The sequence below is a fragment of the Mixophyes fleayi genome, chromosome 9 (assembly GCF_038048845.1).
Source record: "Mixophyes fleayi isolate aMixFle1 chromosome 9, aMixFle1.hap1, whole genome shotgun sequence".
Lineage (NCBI taxonomy): Eukaryota > Metazoa > Chordata > Amphibia > Anura > Limnodynastidae > Mixophyes > Mixophyes fleayi.
Window position 1 is genome coordinate 36,592,319 of NC_134410.1, and position 21,258 is coordinate 36,613,576.

General features: G+C 37.3%; 1 protein-coding gene across 1 annotated transcript in view; it reads left to right on the forward strand.

Moving 5' to 3' along the window:
- Positions 1 to 20,961, forward strand: part of CD40LG (CD40 ligand) — a 28,691-nt gene extending 7,730 nt beyond the window's left edge. Inside the window, exons 3-6 of the mRNA XM_075187294.1 lie at positions 4,812 to 4,857; positions 6,949 to 7,011; positions 10,743 to 10,796; positions 16,720 to 20,961. Of these exons, the coding sequence (XP_075043395.1) occupies positions 4,812 to 4,857; positions 6,949 to 7,011; positions 10,743 to 10,796; positions 16,720 to 17,105 (549 nt within the window). The 3' untranslated portion in view covers positions 17,106 to 20,961. The remainder of the gene's footprint in view (positions 1 to 4,811; positions 4,858 to 6,948; positions 7,012 to 10,742; positions 10,797 to 16,719) is intronic.
- The last annotated feature ends 297 nt before the right edge of the window (positions 20,962 to 21,258 follow it).

Sequence of the window (21,258 nt, forward strand, 5' to 3'; positions counted from 1 at the left end):
TGTTGCAAATCAACATTTTAACATTTTAAAATTTATTTTACAAAAAAGTAAATCAAAACAGTATAGGGACAATCTCTCTGTAAATGGGAACTGGAATCAACATAAATACTATGTCAAGCTAAATACAAGTTAACTTTGTAGCTCATCAGGTTATCAGCAACATGTAGTTTCAGACTACGGTACTGAGTCATTATGGAAACTAAAGCAAAAAAAGGAGTAACTTTGCACCTTGGCAAAACCACGTTGCATTGAAGGGGAGGTAAATTTAAAATGTGGGGACAGACTTATAGTTGGGATAGGGCATGTCCTATATCAATTTTAAATTTCAGTGCAAAAATAAAGTTATCATGTGCTACATGAAAAAGCGGCCAGTATTTTCTTTATGTGCAAAATAATGAACTCATTGATACCCCTTGCATTGTAACATGGATTGTCCAGGAGCAAATTTAATCCTTTTTTGCCTTACATCTCTTTATGACTCAGGTCCTACACCTTTCTATTGAGCTATAACAACTTGCCATAGCACTACAAAAAAATGACAAAAAAGTAACCAATATGCTAAAGAGGAGGCAGATGATGACAATGCATAAACTAAACTAAAAACAAGATATATACACATATATATATATATATATATATATATATATATATATATATATATATATATATAGTCTTGCTAATGAATATCTATTATTGTATCTTTCAAAGCTGATGGGCACTTTATTATTTTTCATGAGGCTGTATATATATTATCAGAGTTTTCCGCTGATGATATTTTATATATTGCACTGAAATGTGATAATAATTCATAGTAACAATAGTTTACAGGAACATCTAAACATGTTTACTATAAAGTAAGATAGAAAATTTCAGAGGGTAAATGTATCAAGCTGCGAATTTCTAGCGATTTTCAATAATTGAGATGTTGCCTATAGTAACATCCATGGTAAACACACTAACTCATACTTGCCAACTCTCCCGGAATGTCCGGGAGACTCCCGCATTTTGCGAGAGTCTCTCGGACTCCCGGGCGAGTGTGGCAATCTCCCGAATTCTGCCCACTTCACTAGGAAGTGCCCCACTTCCTAGTGAAGTGGGCAGAATTAGATCCCAAACGCCGTGAATCGTGGTGTTTGGCGGGGCCAAATTGACGTGATTTTGGCCGTCCCGCCCCCCTCACGCCCCCCTCCACTGGCTGGCTCCCGGAAACGAGCTGAAGAAAGTCGGCAAGTATGCACTAACTCACACTATGTAGCACTAGCAGAGGCAGAACCATCCAGTTCAAGTGAGACCTCCAGAATGACTGGCTGAGAGTATGAACCTCCCATCCACTGCTGCTTGACTTGTATGTCTGGGCATGTTCAGACATGTCTCAACATGTTGGATCTCTGAATCCACTTCACTCCACTCCTGCAAAATATTACCAAATATTACATTTAATTCCTGTAGATAAATATTAATTAATATAGCCTACATTTATATTTTATTTTATAATGCACTTTTAACACATTCGCTCTTAGTGTAACTTTGTTTCCCATTGAATATCAAACTCAAAATTTTTTTACAGTCACCCCTCATAGAGTACGGTGTATGCTGTGAATTTGAAGTTTCTCACATGCCGACCACCGGAGATATTAGGGGTCAATTTTAGGGAAAAACAAGCAATTTCAAAGTGCTTTAATAAAAGATGTAGACAAGATAGATAACTCAAAATTTCTTTCAAATGTTTGAGTATATAGCTATTCCTTAAATAAATTACAGCTCTGAAATTTTATTCCTTCCCACTGAAATAAAATTCCAAAACTTTTAACAATTAAATTTGGGCTTGAATTTCAGTCATAAGGAAGAGAGTTAGGGAAATAGTTATATTGGCAAGATGTAGCTTGAAATGTGCTGAAAATAATGGGTTTCATACCAGCTTCCTATGACTTTTCTGAGCTGAGATATTGCATTTACCCCAAACATCAGCAACAGCAAAAAATGTCATATGTTATGATACAAAAATGGCCGCCATCTTCATATGAAGGTAAATAAATATAAAGTCATAGTGGTTTCTAGCTACTAGCTTACAGGGGTCATCACACACAAAAAAATAAAAAAAAGGTCAAGCAGCCAATTAATTTAATTCTGGACCATTTGATGTAGATTGAGACTTTGTTTTTTATATTCTGCATCTGGGCATGGTAAATACTATGCCTTATTGCCTTTAGTCTTTCCTCTTACATTAACATTACTTTAGAGCTGTGTGTTTTAGTCTTTTGTTGTGCAAGAATAGAAGTGGATCACAGAGAGGAATAGTAGTAATCATTGCTGATGATGGATTTGAATTGGATATTACAAGGATGTATGATTGATTCATAGGGGAATATTTACTAAACTGTGGGTTTGAAAAATTGGAGATGTTGCCTATAGCAACCAATCAGATTCTAGCTGTCATTTATTTAGTACATTCTACAAAATGACAGCTAGAATCTGATTGGTTGCTATAGGCAACATCTCCACTTTTTCAAACCCGCAGCTTAGTAAATATACCCCATAGTGTTATGAAACAAAGGTAAAACACTACAAAATGTATAAACTATATACATTTTATAACTGTGTCCTATGTAGATAACTATAAAGATACACATTGTTTTGTGAGTCGTTTTTTTAAAAAATACATTGAGACTCATTAAAATTTAACCCACACAAAATACTGAATTAAGAGTGAAATGATTTACTTAATGTTTATTAATACAAACATAATGGAATTTTAGAATACATTCAGAAATGACTCAGACGTTTGATCTTTGTAGAGTGATTGTATAACTCGGGCTCATATCTATTTGAAATATGTGAGTTGGAAGCGTATTAAAGATCATTTTGAAGATTCTGCAAGTCAGTATTGTGGATTCCTGTCAGAAAAGAAAACTATACACTTGTGAAAGTGTCACAGCAGTTCTGTTGAGAAAGCATTTCCTCGCAATGGAAGTTTCATTTCAAACGTATCTTTCTTTTATCTTTAATGATCTCCCAATACACACAATCAATGAAAAACCTAATCATTTATAATTCCACAGTGGAACTAATGTTGCTAAAATTATTCACTGTCAAAGTTATTAAACTTGAAAACTAAATTTAAAAAACAGATTTCATTGTGTAACATGATTAAAAATAAAAAAATATTGTTTTATGACAATTATCTTAGATGTATTTAAAGGTTTTTAAGCCAAAGTTATCCTATAATCAAATCTTGGCTGTCCATCTGGTAGCCCATCTTCCAGACACATCTATTCAAGGCTTATTCGTTGCTTTGGAAATAAGTGACCTGTGTGTTAACATTACAGTGAAATCAGGATCTGGATTTGGTTCATAACCATAATCTGTATTATTTAGCTAAATCCTGAACCAAATCTCCTTGATTCGGTTCAAATTTTGTAATAACATAAATGTGTCCTACAGTGTAAGCACGTGGATATCTCTGAACTAGACATCCTGACTGCAGCATGGTGGCCTAGCGGCTAGCACTTCTGCCTCACAACACTGGGATCATGAGTTCAATTCCTGATGTGAATGAGTTCTCTGTACAGCGCTGCGGAATTAGTGGCGCTATATAAATAACTGATGATGATGATGATGCAGTGGGGAAACAGATCACCTGATCCTGCAACAGGGAAATCTTATTTTACTCACCGAGCTATCCTATGTACAAATATTTTCAGGACTAACATTTAGCTATTTATATATACTTTTCTATAACATCCTTCCTTCACTTGACCTGTATATCAGACCAGCGAGGAAGAGTCAGGACTCTTAAAGATATAAAGATGACATCCATCAATGGTGCAGCACGGTGGCTAAGTGGTTAGCACTTCTGCCTCACAGCGCTGGGGTCATGAGTTCAATTCCCGACCATGGCCTTACCTGTGTGGAGTTTGTATGTTCTACCCGTGTTTGCATGGGTTTCCTACGGGTGCTCCGGTTTCCTCCCACACTCCAAAAACATACTAGTAGGTTAATTGGCTGCTATCAAAATTGACCCTAGTCCCTCTCTCTCTCTCTCTCTCTCTCTGTCTGTCTGTGTGTGTGTGTATGTTATGGAATTTAGACTATAAGCCCCAATGGGGCAGGGACTGATGTGAATGAGTTCTCTGTACAGCGCTGCGGAATCAGTGGCGCTATATAAATAAATGGTGATGATGATGATGATGAATGATGACAAAAAGGTCAAGAGTCACAGACCTTTCTGAATCTCATGAGATCTTACAAAGCCCTTTTCAGTTATTTCATTGCTAATATCAAACAAATAATTCAGTGGATGGAGAAGCTGTACAAAGGATTTTTGAACAAACATTATTTAGAAAAATAATCTGACAACAATATGTTTAAAATTTAATTTCACATGTTTTTTACGTGTGCTTGTTTTTGGTTTGTTGTTGTTGTTTATCATGTTATCCAGTTGATAATAGAATCACTTGTAAATTATTTTTATTCATTTTGCAGCACAAATTAACTTGCTAGTAACCTGTCTCATTTTGTGCTGGAGAGTTCAGCGGACATCTGTCAAGTGAGCTTTAATAGATAGTTGTCTGGTCTTTCACATCCCCTCCCTTAACTACTAACTACAATGGGACTTGTTGCAACAATATTGCTGTAGAAAAATGAATAACATGTTTGGAAATCCTCTTATCAAAATGAGCAGCCATCACTTTTAAAGTCCGATGACAGTTTCCATTTAAATTTGAGAAACATACACAAGAAGAAAGATATGCAAAAAAAAAAACAGACTGTTGATAGTGATTCTTGCATTAATAAATGTTTTCTTTATGTAGGTGACTCAATGTGATCAATCGGAAGAAAAACCTGAAATGCTAACAGGTAAATTGATTACTTCTGACTTTTTTTTACATTGTTTTCAATGTTCCTCTGGTTGCAACAAAGTACCAGTTGTTTTTATGTGTACCTAAAATTCTATATAGGAGCTTGAAGATTGCTTGGGCTCATAAACAAATCTACAATTACAAATAGTTTTAAAGATGGGGTTAGCTTCTGTATCAATCACAAAAAAAAATATGCATTTCAATAAATTACACATTATTATTAATTATTATTAATATTTATTTATAAGGCGCCACAAGACATCCGCAGCGCCGTACAGAGACAAACAAAATTACAATACAATGGGAGACAGCACAGTACAGTAAACACAGCAACTCAGTAAGCTCAATGCACAGCTAGAGAGGGCGGGGAAGGGGGAGGGAGGATCCGCAAACGACGGGGCCCAAGAAGGAGGGCGCGGAAGACAGGGAGACCCCCAGGGAGGAGGAGGGAGCGAGAGTGGACGTGGGGTGGAGGACCCTCGAGGAGGAGGGCTAAGTAGCTGGAGAGCAGAGTTAGAAGTGGTGGAAACAGGAGGAGAGATGGCCCTGCTCAGAGGAGCGTACAATCTATACATAAATGTATATACATATCAATTTTTTATATTTAAAATTGTATGTATTTGTGTTTTTTATGGAGAAGCGGTTTTCCTTGTGCTCTTTGATGATAATGGAGCTTACACTAACGTGAGGAGATGGTGGGCTGTAACCCATAGCAAACAATGATATTAGCTTTTAGCAATCCAGAGTAGTCAGGAGTATGAAAGCTAACATTTCATTGGCTGTTATAGATTACAGCATATATGTTCTACTGTTAGAACACTTGTGCTCTAAACTATTTCATATAGGGTATTTTATAAAATGTGTTCAATGACTGAGAGGTTGCCGGTGTTTACAATGCCACAGCTCAGCAAATGACAAGTTGCAGTGAACTTTTCTTTCTGTCTTTCTGTCAAATGGCAGTGGTTCCACTTCCCACTGTGGACACAGGCAGCTGGTCTCTAGCTGTGTATAATATTGGGGACCAACAAATGACAAGCAGTGCTTCACTTCCCTCCTTCAGCCAGCAGTGCTCCTTCCTCCTCAGTGTTCACTAACAATCAGAGACCCACTTTTTGTCGCCCCACAAACGACGAACAGTGGGGTGCACCCTGCACTCCTAATTTTTAAGGGCAGATGACTCTGGTTCTTTACAATGCTTGAGCCCTACAAGTGCCTCATACAAAAAAAAATTAATAAAAATGCCTTCTGTGCCTGAGTTCTTACTTTAAGTGATGTAAGTTTAACAGAGGGGAAGAAGAATTGCACAAAGTAGTGACACTATGTTCCATAGGCAAACCGAGGGGGGAAGGGGGTCCTAGTGCCTGGACCCCCTCCAAGACTGGGGCACAGTATAATTGAGGTGGCTGGACCCTGCCCCCGCATCACACAGCTCTGCTTAAAAAAGGGAGAGCTGCGTGCACCTAACAGTAGTCCACGCAGCATTGCCCATGTATATTATGGGGATAGGAAGAGTTGGAGAGCAGCCAAGCACCGTCTAAAAGTATAGCCAAGCCCACATGCATGCTTGTCACGCCCACTGGGGGCGTGGTGTGGTAACTCCCCTATACAAATCCTGCGTTTGCCACTGTGTTCTATCCTAAAACACTGTGGTTACAGCTAAACTATGTTCTATATAAATATAATGTTCAATATATAAACGATGCTGCTGCTGCTGATGATGATGATAGGTTTTCCTAATAAACATTGAAGAACGGATACTACAGAGAACCTTTCATACAAACATTATTCAGAATAGTTTCTATATACTTTGGGTTAGATAAGGGTGCTAACCAACAAGGAAATGTGTTTATAAAATTCCATTTTCTGTATTCAAGTTAACCGATGTTGGTTCGAAGGCTCAATGGGCAAATAAAACTACATTTATATAATTGGATTTCTTATGAATATTGCTTGTGATTAAATTAAATTTAGCTGTTTTCCCATCTCAGGAACATGTGAACTGTGCCCAGTAACTTTTCATTGTCTTTGATGTGTCCCACCCACAGCAAGCTGAAAACCTAAAATAACACAACAATTTTTTTTATTACAGATCTAAAAGACATTTCAATTCCTGCACCTCGAGTAGGAGAAGAACCCAATACATCAAATAAAGGTAATATGCACACAAGAATTCAAGAGTCTGAGATCATAAAATATAGAAAATGTATTAGACAAAGTCAATAGTTAAACAAATCATTTCCCTAAAAAAATCTTCGTGCTGTAATCCCTTGTGAAACTTAAATTATTTTCCTTTAAGAGTTTCACTCAGTGAGATATTAGGTTTTATATCTCTCTGATCTACCTTCAGCTTTCACTTCCCGTTCTTTCCTCTGCAACTATCATCATTTATTCGGTTGCCTTTGAGGTGAAAATGTGTATTAGATGCTTGTCTGGTTTATAAAGTGCTATCATCATTTAGGTTACTCATCAGTTAACCATTGTTTTGCTAAGCTGAGTAATCATGAAATGAAGAAAATGAAATGTTAAAAGCTGAATCAAATGATAAATTCACCCTCCATTGATAATGGTCAGCACAAACATACTGGTAGGTTACTTAGCTGCTATCAAAAAATTAACCCTAGTCTCCCTCTCTTGTCTGTCTGTCTTTCTGTGTGTGTCTATATTAGGGAATTTAGACTGTAAGCTCCAATGGGGCGGGGACTGATATGAATGAGTTCTCTACAGCGCTGCGGAATCAGTAGCGCTATATAAATGATGATGATGATTTAGGAGGAACAGTCCTGATTTGAGGACTCTGTTCCACCATCCTCATTAGTAAAGCTTTATCCTGTAAGTGTAAATATTTGGGAGGCATGGCAGAGTAGCAGTGAATAGGTGCCGCGCCACTGGTGCACAAGGTAATTTATTTATGGTGTGTGGAGGGGAGGAGAGAATTCAAAAATGCTAGGCCATGGATGGGGTCATACCAACAGTGTGATAGGCACGCCCCCATGTGTGTGGTCATACCACCATTGTCATGTAGTCACGCCCCCCCCCCCCCCATTTTGACGGGTGACAAACCCCAAAATAAAGAGGAGGCAAGGTTGGGAGGTGTGTGTTATGTATAAACCCATACGGCTCTACTCCCAGAGTGGGATGAGGTCACACAGTCTCCTGGGAGAGCAGGCAATTCTTTCAGAGTAAATTTATACACCTGCAAGGTGGGCAGGGGAGTTTTGTGAGTATACAAAAAACACAGCCCACCTCAAAGGATGTGGACAGGGGTGTGATGATGAAATTAGCTGCATAGTACAATTTGCCCTTCACACTTGATGAAAAAATGGTGTCATCAGGTCACGTTCCACAACTTATTTTCATACCACCTCTCTGCATATCTCGGAAGTGACGTAAAAAATATTTTACATATAAATAAAAAAAAAATATATATATATATATATATATATATATATATATATGTGTGTGTGCCAGCTACAATTTCTATCAATGTTTTTTTAAAAAATATATATTTGTAAGAGAACCTAATCCTCTCTCCCAGTGTGTCTAGTCTTCCTACCTCCTTCCTGAAAATTGTATTTTCTCTTATGCTTTAATCAGAACTCTGTTTGGGCATCATTCTATGAAAGTAATTGCATTAATGTGCAGTGTTGGTATTAGCAGATGCCCTGTTGAAATGACTAAGGAAACCACGAGCACTATTTCTTAAAACTGTGTACATTATGACCTGCCCGAATCACCTTCATCAAATAATCTTGCTGTAGGTACATTGTTTAGTGTAAACAAAATGTAATTTAGATTTGTAATACCATTCACAATTTACAATATATAAAGTAATAGATGCAAAAATATTTGTTCTTGGGTATTTTACATAAATAGTCTATAAAATTGTGTATAATAAAGCAACTGAGCTTAGTCATTTTGTAACTTGAACCAGTAAACAATCTGCAGATTTTAAGATTTAAGTGCATTTAATGCCTGTGTACTAATGTAGAAGTAAGCACTTCTCTGCATCATACAATGAAAAACTCATTTCCATACTGAAATATCACCGTGTCGTTACTAAACATCCTGTTTGCAAATAATTTCAGCCAAATGGCTGGATGGAAAAAAAGTGAAATTGGTTTAGATTTCTTGTAATCATCTTGTTAATTTGTGGTAGGTATGCAAACAACTATAAGGGGTGGAACTTTGAGATAGGCATCCGTATGTATGCATAATTATATATATATATATAATTAAAGATGAGAGCTTCGAATTCTGAAAAATCTCACAGAACCATGATTTGAGGTTCCGAACAGATGCAGAACACGACGCGATTCTTCGTGCCAAAATCGGATCGGACAATGAGGCAAAACATAGTTTCCAGAAAAATATGGAACCAAAACGCTTGTAATATAGGACGTGCGCCATTGCACTTCCGGTTCATGTGTTTCATGCTGGTGCTGAAACGCGTACTGCCGGAGTGTGCAAAGTGGAGGTGCGTTAGGGGTTGTATCAAGAATAAGCCCCCAACCAACCAACATCCAGCCATCTGGATTCATGAGGTTGTTCAGACTCATGCCTCCCAATGGTGTTGATGGGTGTTGCCTATCAAAAAATGGATATGGTTTTAGAGTCAAATAAATGAGATGCAGTTTGGTTGGATCATGTATGTGGTTTGAAGGGGTCAATGGCTTATTTTGTCCCAATAATGGTTTTTAAACTGTTGGGAGGTATGCAGACCAGTGACTGACGGAGGCCGACAGTACTTTTGGGAAATAACTGGCAGGCTACAATCAATCAGCTATCACCGAAGTACAACAGTGGTGCATAAAGAGGAAGATCAGAATGCACAACAAAATTGGATGAAGTTTGTCAATGATTTAACTATGTTCCATTCCTGTGAAAACCAAGAAGATGCAGCTGCAAGTCATACAAACAAATGTAGACTTGAAAAACATTAACTGATGTGATGAATCATCTGTGGGTGGGCGCTTGAAGATAAGCGAGTGGTAGAGACACAAACGGCGCCAGGCGCAGGTGTGATAGCCCCCTCCACTATCACATCTTCATCCTCAGTAGCGCTCGCTCCTGCCTCCGTTCTGCTATACAGCTCAGATTTTAATGAAAATGAAATGAGGGGCAAATATTGCTTTTTACCCTTTTAAAAAGCCAAGCGGAGCCGAGTTTCTAAAACACAGGAACATAAAAAAATGGTGGGTGATGAAAGTAGCGGGATCTTATATATAAAAACGATTGGTCTGTTTGTGTGTCCATTATGCATTCGGACACCCCTGCACCAATTGGGATGAAACCAATAAAAGGTGTTCCAGTTGGATACTGGCCAGGTTTTAGGGGGTTAGGGTCCCGGTCAGACCTCCCATTGATGTACGATAGGCAGAACTTTGACCCAGGGACCTTGTTCTGGGCCTTACACTAGATGGATTTGGATGACATCTTAGCTGCTAATTATTTTTAAAATGTTGACAATTACACCCAACTCATTGATAACTGAATAACTTTAAGATTTAAACCTGGGTAACGCCGGGTACTTCAGCTAGTTTTAAATAAAGAAGAGTTAGCTTATACCTTGCGCGTATTAGCCTGACATGGAAGTGGGTGCTATGAGCGTATTAGACTAGGACAGCCTGAACCCTTAATCAGGTCCTGTATGTAGCAATACCATCAATGTCACCTGCAGGACATGAGAAATCACTGCAGCTTCAGGTCAAAGAAACTATCATCAATCTAAATATCTTCTGCTTGGTTTTTAGTAGGTAAGAGAACAACATTGGTCAAGTTATTGTTTCCTCCTTAATTATATTGTATACAATTTAATATTCTTATAATCTGAAATGTGCTTCACAATGTCAAATACTAATGTTCTGTATATGTGATTTATTACAGTGCCTGCAATTGCTGTGCATTTAGTGGGTGACAAACTCCACAGCAATAAAGAAGGTGAGTATATGTGAAACGCGTGGTCATTAAACATTATTCTATATGGGAGGTGTTTACCTTTATTTGTTGGACTCCTGGTAGACTTGATAACTAGTAACGTACTCCTGTAAAGAGGAGCACTATGAATCTTGCACACATGGGCAGTGAGTCTCATGGACTTTTTGATAGAAAATAACTTTCAGCTTTCTTGGGTGATTGTGTTATGTATAAAGTAACACTTTTGTGTGATTTCCTGCAATTTGCTGTTAATATACTGAGTACTTTGTAAAAAGTAGGTAAATGAACTTTCACCTACAATGGGGGAGGGTGTAACGACCACGCCTCCTGATTAGAAATATCAGGAATGCAATATTGTTCTATATCCCAATACCATGATAAAGTGTGCACCATTCATGTGAAAGGTTGTTGACCTGGTTTACTTTTAACTGTATGGCCTGCTGTCTGGAATTCTTTTAGCTGAAACCTGCTTATCAATACGACATTTTTATGAATCTGTGACTGCTGTGTTAATTGGTTTTCTTCACTGCTAATCCTCCTCATTAACCATGGGTTCGGTACCTTATTCTGATGACGAAAACACCGACATCGGATCCCTGACAGGATGACACCGAAGGTGTTATTGGTGACAGAGTTGTAATGGTGACAGCTTGAAAAATAATTCAGATGAATGAAGATCCTGGCAGCCTCCAATGATGTCACTTTCAAGGGGCACAGTCTGATTCATGCTGTTAAGCTGCTAATTTAAGGAGGTGCCGACTGTGCAATGTTCTTTACAAAGGCTTTGGTGTCGTCCTGTCGGGGGATCCGATGTTTGTGTTTTCGTCACCGGGATAGTGACTGCCATGACTTCCCTGTTGTTAAGCTTTACCTACCTGCCAACCTGACTATCTTTCGCTGTGACATAATTCTCTATTTCTGCTTTTCATGCTAATTTGCAATAACCTGGATTGAATGGTTTACTTATGGTAAACACTATATTTTAACATCCAATTATAAACTCAGCACAGGTTATTGCAGTTGGAAAACATGTCTGAAAAGCAGAGTATTATCCCACTGAAAAGGAGTCAGCATTGCAGATACAGACTTGTTGGATGCAACGCTCTCTACTTCTGTATTTCTGAGAACTATAATGTGCACACCAGGGGGTAAATGTATCAAGCTACACTATTCCGGCGGGTTTGAAAAGGGGAGATGTTGCCTATAGCAACCAATCAGATTCTAGCTATCATTTTGTAGAATGTACTAAATAAATAACTAGAATCTGATTGGTTGCGATAGGCAACATCTCCACTATTCAAACCCACCAGAATATCGCAGCTGAATACATTTAGCCCATGGTGCTGTATGAGAAGATTTCTATCTATTATAATGAATTATGGGTGTGGGGTTTTCTATCTATTGCAGTGTTCATTGGGTAAGGTAGTTGTTGAGCATTCTGATGAACATGGTGCTATGTTGGACAGACATAAGGGTCATTCCTACCACTAGACATGATCAATTTTCAGTGTGGAAATTTTTCAGAAGGGTAAACTGGACAGTTTCGCCCTTTTTGCATCTAGGTTGAGTGGTCGGATCACATGGGGGCTTGTTACTGCCATTGGCAATTGACCTCATGGACAGCCTTACTGCTGTCACCCACCAATCAAATTTTGCTATAAAATGATCTGCTCGATTCTGATTAGATAAGTGTCAGGCATGCTGATCAGTTTTGGGTCACCTATATATGAGAAAAACTTTAGGGTAGACCTACTATGTGTGTCAGTTTTTCCTGAAGAATCTCCGCTCTTTCCACTGGAAAACCTTTACCATGGGAGGATTATTTTTCTAAGATTCAGAATACAGATGCACAAAGGTTTACAGACATGAAGGGAGTTGAACCCAAAAATTGTCTCATAGCGCTTGTTATCCAAAAGAAAGCATAGGGTAATGTTTATTAATTGACAGAATTAAAGTCTTCCTGATTGCTTGCTTCAAAAATACAGGAGCCCTAGGGGCATACTGTGTGTTCTAATATATTTGAGGCAGTGTATGTGATGTCTTCTAACAAATATGCTGAGAGGGACATTCTGTGCATTATAATGAATATAGGGTGAGAAGCTTGCTCTGTGTTGTAGCGAATGGAGAAATAACAGTGTAGCTGATCCCTTCTGTTGTGGTTAGTCTTTTTTTATCTCAGCTACACTTGGTATACAAATAATCTTTTTTTAGATATATATATAGAAATTCTTTCTTGTGACTCAAAATGCTAAATTAGCAGAGACTGCTGCTACACATTGGTCAACCCACAAGTTGAGTTCAAAAATAGGCCTTAATAAAAATTACACATCAGTGGGTGGTCTTCCTATATACGCCTATTTCAAAGCTTTATCATTGTGTTATTGTTGATTGTTCTTTCCTTTCTTAAGGTGAAAATAAAATAAAAATAGATTAGCAATGCGAGAAACCAAATCCTATAGGTCAGTCTCTTGGAAGCAGTTTAACAGAATTTTGCCATCTGTAGTAATGAGTTTACAGGGGATTTGGAATTCTATTACAATTGTTATGACGAATGTCCCTGGGCTGATATGATTTGGTGATAACAGTGTGAATCTGTTCCAGCAGCTTGTTACAAATGTAAGGGATTTATTATTCCTTCCACTACTGAATACCAGGCATTTTTTCAAGAGTATTTATAGCTACTTTGTCGTTGAGTGTATACAATTTTTATAACAGGAAGCGGGTTTGATATGTGGTGTATACCTCAGATGTTCCTGTTAGATATCTCTATGCAAATAAACCTTGATCTTAAAGAGATAAGTATTGATTTACGCAGTTTAATGTCACAATGAAAATGAGTAAAATTCAGCAAAAGGTTATTGAGACAATGAACTTGGCTGTGAGCTTTTACGACTCCTAATTATTAGACTTCTTATAATCTTAGAGAAAAGTAAATATATTGTATGATTATTCCTTGTCACTAACCATAACTCTAGATATATTACCAAGACATTCCACAAATACAGTGCTCTCTATTTATCACGCCAGCATAAAACACAGTGGATGGCATATAATAGAGGGTGACATGTAATAGAATTAATACATTTCAATGCACTTTTGTGAATACAATATTCCTGGTGGTAAGTGAGGTTGACGTTCTAAAGTTGTTTGGTATAAAGATAGGGCATTAACACTGTATTAATGAAAAGCTTTGAAGCTTCTTTTAGAAAGGAAGGTATTCATAAGTTTGCCAGCCAGCTATGCCTACACAAAACCAAAAGACCCACTTCCTCTACATCAATGGGGGACGAAACCATGATAAAAGCGAGGCTGTAGAAAGGAGTACCCAGTGTGCAGAGGTGGCTGCAGTGGAGCTTAATGTAGGAACTGGGCCCTACTGTCATTTCTCCAGTGTTGTCTGCTCGTCGTATAATTATATTTCAAAAGTTACTACACTAGGACATTGGAAAGTAATTGTTGAAGTGGCAGAATGACAGAGAGGTGATCCTGACATTTCACTATGCTGCTTCCTGCTCTGCAAATTGGTTTACTCCTTGTGGAGTCTAGTCTTCCTCAGTGGTCTTCCTCAGTGGGAGAGGGTCCATTCAGGGAAGGGGAGGAGGGAAACTTTTAAACCACCTCTTAGAAAATGGAATTGGCATGAAAGGCCTAAAACGTTTGCAACTCTTAGTTCCCATCTATTGCATCATCGTTAACGAAGCCAACAGCTAATGTTTTAATGTAGACCTTGCTCTATGGTGAGGAGTGCACCGCTAGTGAAAAACAAAGCAAAAACAAAATGAACACAACTGGAAAGATTTATAACTAGGTCAACACTCATCAAAGTGACTCAGATGCAAATACATGCTGCGTGGTTATAGATCACTGAATACTTATTCCATCCTATCGATTTATAAGGTTGATAAAAGTTACATAATCATTAAACGCTGGTTACACTAAACATTTATTTTACCATGATACATATTTTCCATTTAACAACTCCAATGAAAGTTTCTCAATGTTCAGGCAGCTGATGTAAACAGTGTATTATAGTCTTTTACAAAATAGAAAGAGTTTAATGTCTCTGTGATAGGATGCTCCTGTACAATCTTATTCTCTGTTTATAAGATTGGGAGCAGCCAGGCTGGGGGCCACAGGTGAAGAAGGCTCGCTGGGCTATCTGTTGCCTGCCACTAGTATAGACTATGTCCATCCCAAGTAGGATAAAATGTGCTTGCCTGGGCTCTAAACTTTGCTTTCATGTATTACTGCATCTCATCATCATCACCATTTATTTATATAGCGCCACTGATTCCACAGCGCTGTACAGAGAACTCATTCACATCAGTCCCTGCCCCATTGGAGCTTACAGTCTAAATTCCCTAACACACACACAGACAGACAGAGAGAGACTAGGGTCAATTTTGTTAGCAGTCAATTAACCTACCAGTATGTTTTTGAGTGTGGGAGGAAACCCACGCAAACATGGGGAGAACATGTAAACTCCACACAGATAAGAACATGGTCGGCAATTGAACTCATGACCCTAGCGCTGTGAGGCAGAAGTGCTAACCACTAAGCCATGTGCTGCCCGGTGGCATCTGCTTGCTAACGGTGCCTAACATCTCCATATCCAGAGTACTGTGGGCTTTCTGAGTGAAGCACATTGACTTTGCACTAAAGAGATTGAAAAGCTCGGAATGTATAGCCCGGGTCCACTAATGGCAGCATTACTCCCTAATGTTTATCTGTGTCAGATAGGCAGTTGGTGATCACAATGTAGCCAAAGACAAATCGTTGTGCTGACTAGAGAGGAAAATGATTTATCTTCAATAATAATCATAGCTGTGTGCAGCACATTTCTATAGGGTGTGCACTGAAGATTCTCTTCATAAATGAACATTTATCCATCTATCATTAACCCCTCAACCTCCATCATTAACCCCTTGTCATCATCATTCTACATGAACTACCATTCTTTATCATCATTTTCCATAACACCTCCATAATCCCACAATATTTAACCCATCATCCTACATCTTTCTCTGCTTTCATAATCATTTATCTCCATTAGCCTACTTTCATCATTATTATCATTATTCTCCATTAAGCCCCTTTTATCATTATCTTCATTACCAATCTCTACTAATTCCATATCCTTATAACATCATCCGCCCGACCCTCCTGCCTCTCACTCACTCGAGCCAGAATTACAAGAACAGTAGACTAGGTCATGAATTAGATCAGTGTTGGCTAACCTGTGTCACTCCAGGTGTTGTGAAACTACAAGTTCCAGCATGCCCTTCCAGCAATAAGCTGCTATATATTGGCAAAGCATGCTGGGACTTGTAGTTTCACAACACCTGGAGTGTCACAGGTTAGCCAACACTGAATTAGATGCTGGTGTCAGCGCAGAGCGCGCTAGTTACAGAGCTGGCGATGGTGACAACAATGCATTAGAGACGTGTACAGTGACATTCTCAAGCAACCCAAATATGCAGTGATTTGTATGCCAATTTTTGACCTGTGTCCAGAATGGCAAACAATCCCAAGTAATCTCTGGTCTGCTTCCATCAGCCTGAAAAACTACTAGATCGATGATCGAGATTTCCTCATATGTATAGTGTGTATTTGCTAAACTTTGTTAACTGGGCCCCATTTGATTTGGTTACTCAACCTGAGAGCCAAGCAGTTGGATCTATCTAATTTGGGTACCCACATGAAGCTAAATTGTACCTAGGTACAGTCCCTTGCACTTCACTCTACATCCGCTCTGACCTTGTTTTGGCACACTGGTTTGTGACATTTCAAATTTCTTACATGAAAAATATTTGCATGCATTATTAAGAAATTATTATTACCAATAATTATTTAAGATCCCTGAATGTATTTAATTTATTGGTGGCGGTGACTGTTAGTAGTGACACATTGCTTTCTCTTTTCGCAGGTCTTCACTGGCAGGAAAAAGGTTATTTATCAATGCGAAATCAAATATCTTATACAAATGGCAAACTACAAGTGGAAACACCTGGCGTTTACTATGTGTACTCCCAAGTCAGTTTTTGTGTCAATTCAACACAGTTTTTGAAAGCACCGTTTGTGCAGTACATCTATACGAGAAGAGAAAATGAAAAAGAAAGGCTTTTACTGAAAGGAGCAAACACCCACATTTCACAGACCCCAAATTGCGCTTTGCATTCAACGCAACTAGGCGCAGTATTCACATTCAAGAAAAATGATCTCATATTTGTCACTGTGACAGATCCATCCTGCATCAATTACAGTCCCGAATTTACATACTTTGGTATGTTCAAGCTCGGAGAATCTTCTTGATCTGTAAACTATAAGCTAATATATTCTATTTTCATTCTGAAACAAAAAAAAACATCAGTCTGGAATTTCTACGGTTTATTGCTAGAGATAAACAAATCTCCAATGATTTATATCACGGGATGTTTGACAATGTTGGGCCAATATTTTTATTTTTGGCAAATCCATTCATAAAACCTTTCATGGGATCAAACAAAAAAAGTCAATTAGAAGCACATTTTAAAAGACATTTCAAGTTTAAAATTTATATTTCTTAATATAAAATTGTTCAGTGTGTTATTTCTTATTGGTTTATTTTAGAATTTGTTTTTGGTGTTTTAAAAAACAAAAACAAAGAAAAAACATAAGCAGGATGCCAATTTTTTTCCTCCAGAAAAACAACTGTGAATGGATTCACAGGTGGCGAAACAGCTACATTTGTAGTAATGTAAAATTGAAAATATAAAGGTTTCTCTCATCTCTATTCATTTTACCAATGTGTCCTTACTATTGAGTTGAATTTGACAGATTGTAACAAACTGCTTAACTTTTTTATTTTTACATTTTCACAAAATACATGGAAATCACTAAAATAATAGTTAAATAACACAAGAATTAGATTAGATTAGATTAGGATAAATGCAAGTGCTTAGCGTTGATATTGCAAAACTAAAAAATGATTTAAACTAATCTGTAGCCGTTAATTCTAGGTTATATCATGGTTTTCCCCATCAAAACTTTATTCGACAAATGATCTAATTTTATAAAGGAGATTATATATTTTAACCATCTTCCCTTAATAACTGAGATTATAACCTGCTATGTATGTATGTTTATAACTCAGTACGTATTCTTTTCAGAGTTGTCCTTATAAAACTTCCTGGTTATCAATTATAAATTACATAGAACCCTAACAATGAGCGAGTGTGTTGGATGTATGAATTGCATTTTGTTTAAAGACTGGTTTCACACACGTTTTGTTGCCGTTTCTAGTGCAGGTCATTTGGAAGCTTCTCTTATTAACTTTTGTGTTCTTGGGGGAGATTCAATTCCCCATGTTGTTCTAAGGAACAACACGGGCCGTGCACAATTACCACTACTACGGTAATTGCTGTGCATTATTACCATTACTACGGTAATTGCTGCGTATTGTTACCGTTACTATGGTAATTTCAACATTGATTTTTGTGCGCAGCCCTGTAAGCCGCAAGCAAAAAAAGTCTGTATTAAAATTACTGTAGTAATGGTAATAACGCGCACCCCACAGGGAATTGAATCTGCCCCTTAACAAAGACTCATTAGCTATAGGTTGAGGACTATTCATGTGAACTTTCTCATGAACTGACAGCCTATAGACTTTTTGCAGTGCCCACTGAGACAAAAACTAAAACAGTAGACACCCGCTCCCCTATGAACGTCAACTGATATTTGAAAAGTTCGCTACCAGACTTCGTATGACTCCTGAGTTAAAAAAAAAGTTAAGAATCTGTATGTTAGTGTGGGCTTTCATTTTGAAGCAAGACTACAGGCCTTGTACTTTCTGATAGAAGCAACACTAGTGAAATTAAAACGTTATTCAAAATTTACTAAAAATGAAAGTGCATCAATGAAATGACAAGTTTAAAAACACATTTTATCATTGCACGCACTTTGACGTAAGTTAACGATATATGCAGTTACTAGTTACTTTAGGATGATTCCACACTCAGCAGCACATTTTTAAGATTTGCTTTTAATAGGCATCCAGGAGTATGGGGCCTCTGCCCCCGGTGCCTGCCCCATGGTGGGCTACCTTGGCCTGGGTCACCTGCATTTTCTTTTAAAATAGGCTGCTGTGTCTAGTCTTACCTCCCGGGTTAAAATTTGCCAGTCCTACAACATTGATTTGTTTTGAAGCACTTACTTCAGCAGAAGGTCACCCAGAAAAGTCACAGTAATGGATTTGGGCAGCAATATCCTATTACCTGTCATACGGGCGATTCCAGCCATGTACAGCAATGAGTTAAGCCATAAGGAGAAAGCTCTACTTGAGGAGTCCAATACAATTTCTGGGGCATTGAGGGACAGTGGCTCAGCCACAATAAATAAAATGCTCAAGCTGTCATAAAGGTAAATTGCTTGAAGAACAATTTCACTAATGAACAACTATTAAATTCATGTTTCATGGAACTTACAGTCTCCGAGTAGAGCTGATACAATGCCGATCAATTAATTCTGCTGAGTGGTATGGGTTAGGCAGGGACTGGGAACATTTAAGGATACATTTTGAATGTGAAACATACTAAATTTTACAGCCAAATGTGAAACAAGATGAATATTTCATGGAATGGCTTTGAAAATTGGATTCACAAAATTTTTCTTTTAAAAGGACTAAACAAAAAAGGGCAAAAAGAAAAAAGTTTTTCACATTCTAAATAAAGTGTCAAATTATTCAGTCGCTCCATTAGATATTGTACTGATCATTTATAGCTTCCTCCACAATTATAGAATATGATCCTTTTTGTATTAACAGGATAGGTATTCTAAATTATACATTTCCAGTGCAACACCTGAGGCTATACTGGGAAAATGGGTACACTTGGAAATCATCAAAATGCCCTTCTAATGTCATTGAATAAATGCCTTTTACGTGAAGTTTTATTATACATGTATTTCTTTCCATGCTTATTTCAACTCGAAAAACCCTAAAAGTCGAAAATAGTGAGTAAAGGTGAACAAAACTTCTGCAGTTTGATTGATTAAATGATTTGCAATATTTTGCTTTTTCCTGAAACCATTCTGAAACCTTTTTTTATACTGATTTATAATCAGAAAGTATAATGTAGAAATACAAGAAGAGAAAAGTGTACTTGTTTTTTGAAAAACACTTTAAAATACATTGTTGTTCCAAATTCTGAATGACATTTTAAGAAACCTACAATTGCAAAAATATTTCGTTCATCTCTAGCCATTTTGTCCAAATGTTTAAATGATGAATTTTGGTAGTTTGCCTAGAAGCGTAGAAGCTTCTGTTGCCTCAAAAATAGTTTTAGAAAATCCAGTATTACACCAACAGTTAAGCAAATATTTGCCTAAATATTCTGCTTTTCTTTATTTGACTTATAAAAAAAAAATATTTATGTAAAACAATCAAAATAATTTTATATGTTCTTCTACAACCTCTGCATGACTGTTTACTTTCCCTCCTTGATTATTGTAATGTTTTACTAACTTCTCTTAAAAAATTATATCTTCATTTCAGTCTTCTTACAGTTTTGACATCACTGAGACATGACAATTTCTCTCAACACAGAAATCCCTCTATTTGATCACTCACTAAATGCATCATCTTATACATTTCACACACCTAGGCCTCCTAATAACATATCTCTCACTACTGCAATTTGTTACCATTTCCCTTGCCACTTTTTCATTTCTTAGAACTTGTTAACACTTTAAACAGTCAAACACAGTCAAGCTCTTAAATGCTGCACTACATTAACATGTTACCCAACAAGTGGGGACAGTATGCTAGCCGGCCCCTGTACTGCATCGGTCCCACTATGAATGAATATGCAAATCTTTCTTCTACATGTCATTCAGGTTGTGTCTCCTGATAATCAATGCTATACCTAAAATTCATCATTTGAAATCTTTGAGGTAGTACATTCTCTCAGTTTATTAATGATGATGGAGAAAAGTGCTGAGTTTGCTATTATGGTTAGAGATTATATGGTAACATGTATAGACTGAGAATTTTCATGCCTTTTATGTAAAATATATAACTATTTATATCTCAAAATTATATTTTGTAGTTCTTATTAACTGAAATAAAAATATTCTGTACAGTTTTTAAGTTATTACCATTGATGTACATACAAATAAATGTGTCATTGTATTATGTCTGTGTCTTTTATGTTCTTATTTATTTGTCATAATCCACTGTACATAACCTTTGGATTTGTTGAACTTAGGCTCATGGGGAGATTTTATTGTTCCTACTGCAAGAAAATGACAACATCGCGCCATCAACATTCAGCTTGTTGCTGGATTCAGAAAAACACAAAATAACTAGTATATTAAAGTAAATCTCATAAGTCTCATGTAAATAAACAGTTCTATCAAAGTAGGAAATATACACAATGAATTCTGGACCAAGGGGCTCAATTATTATTTGGGGAACTAGTATACACCCATA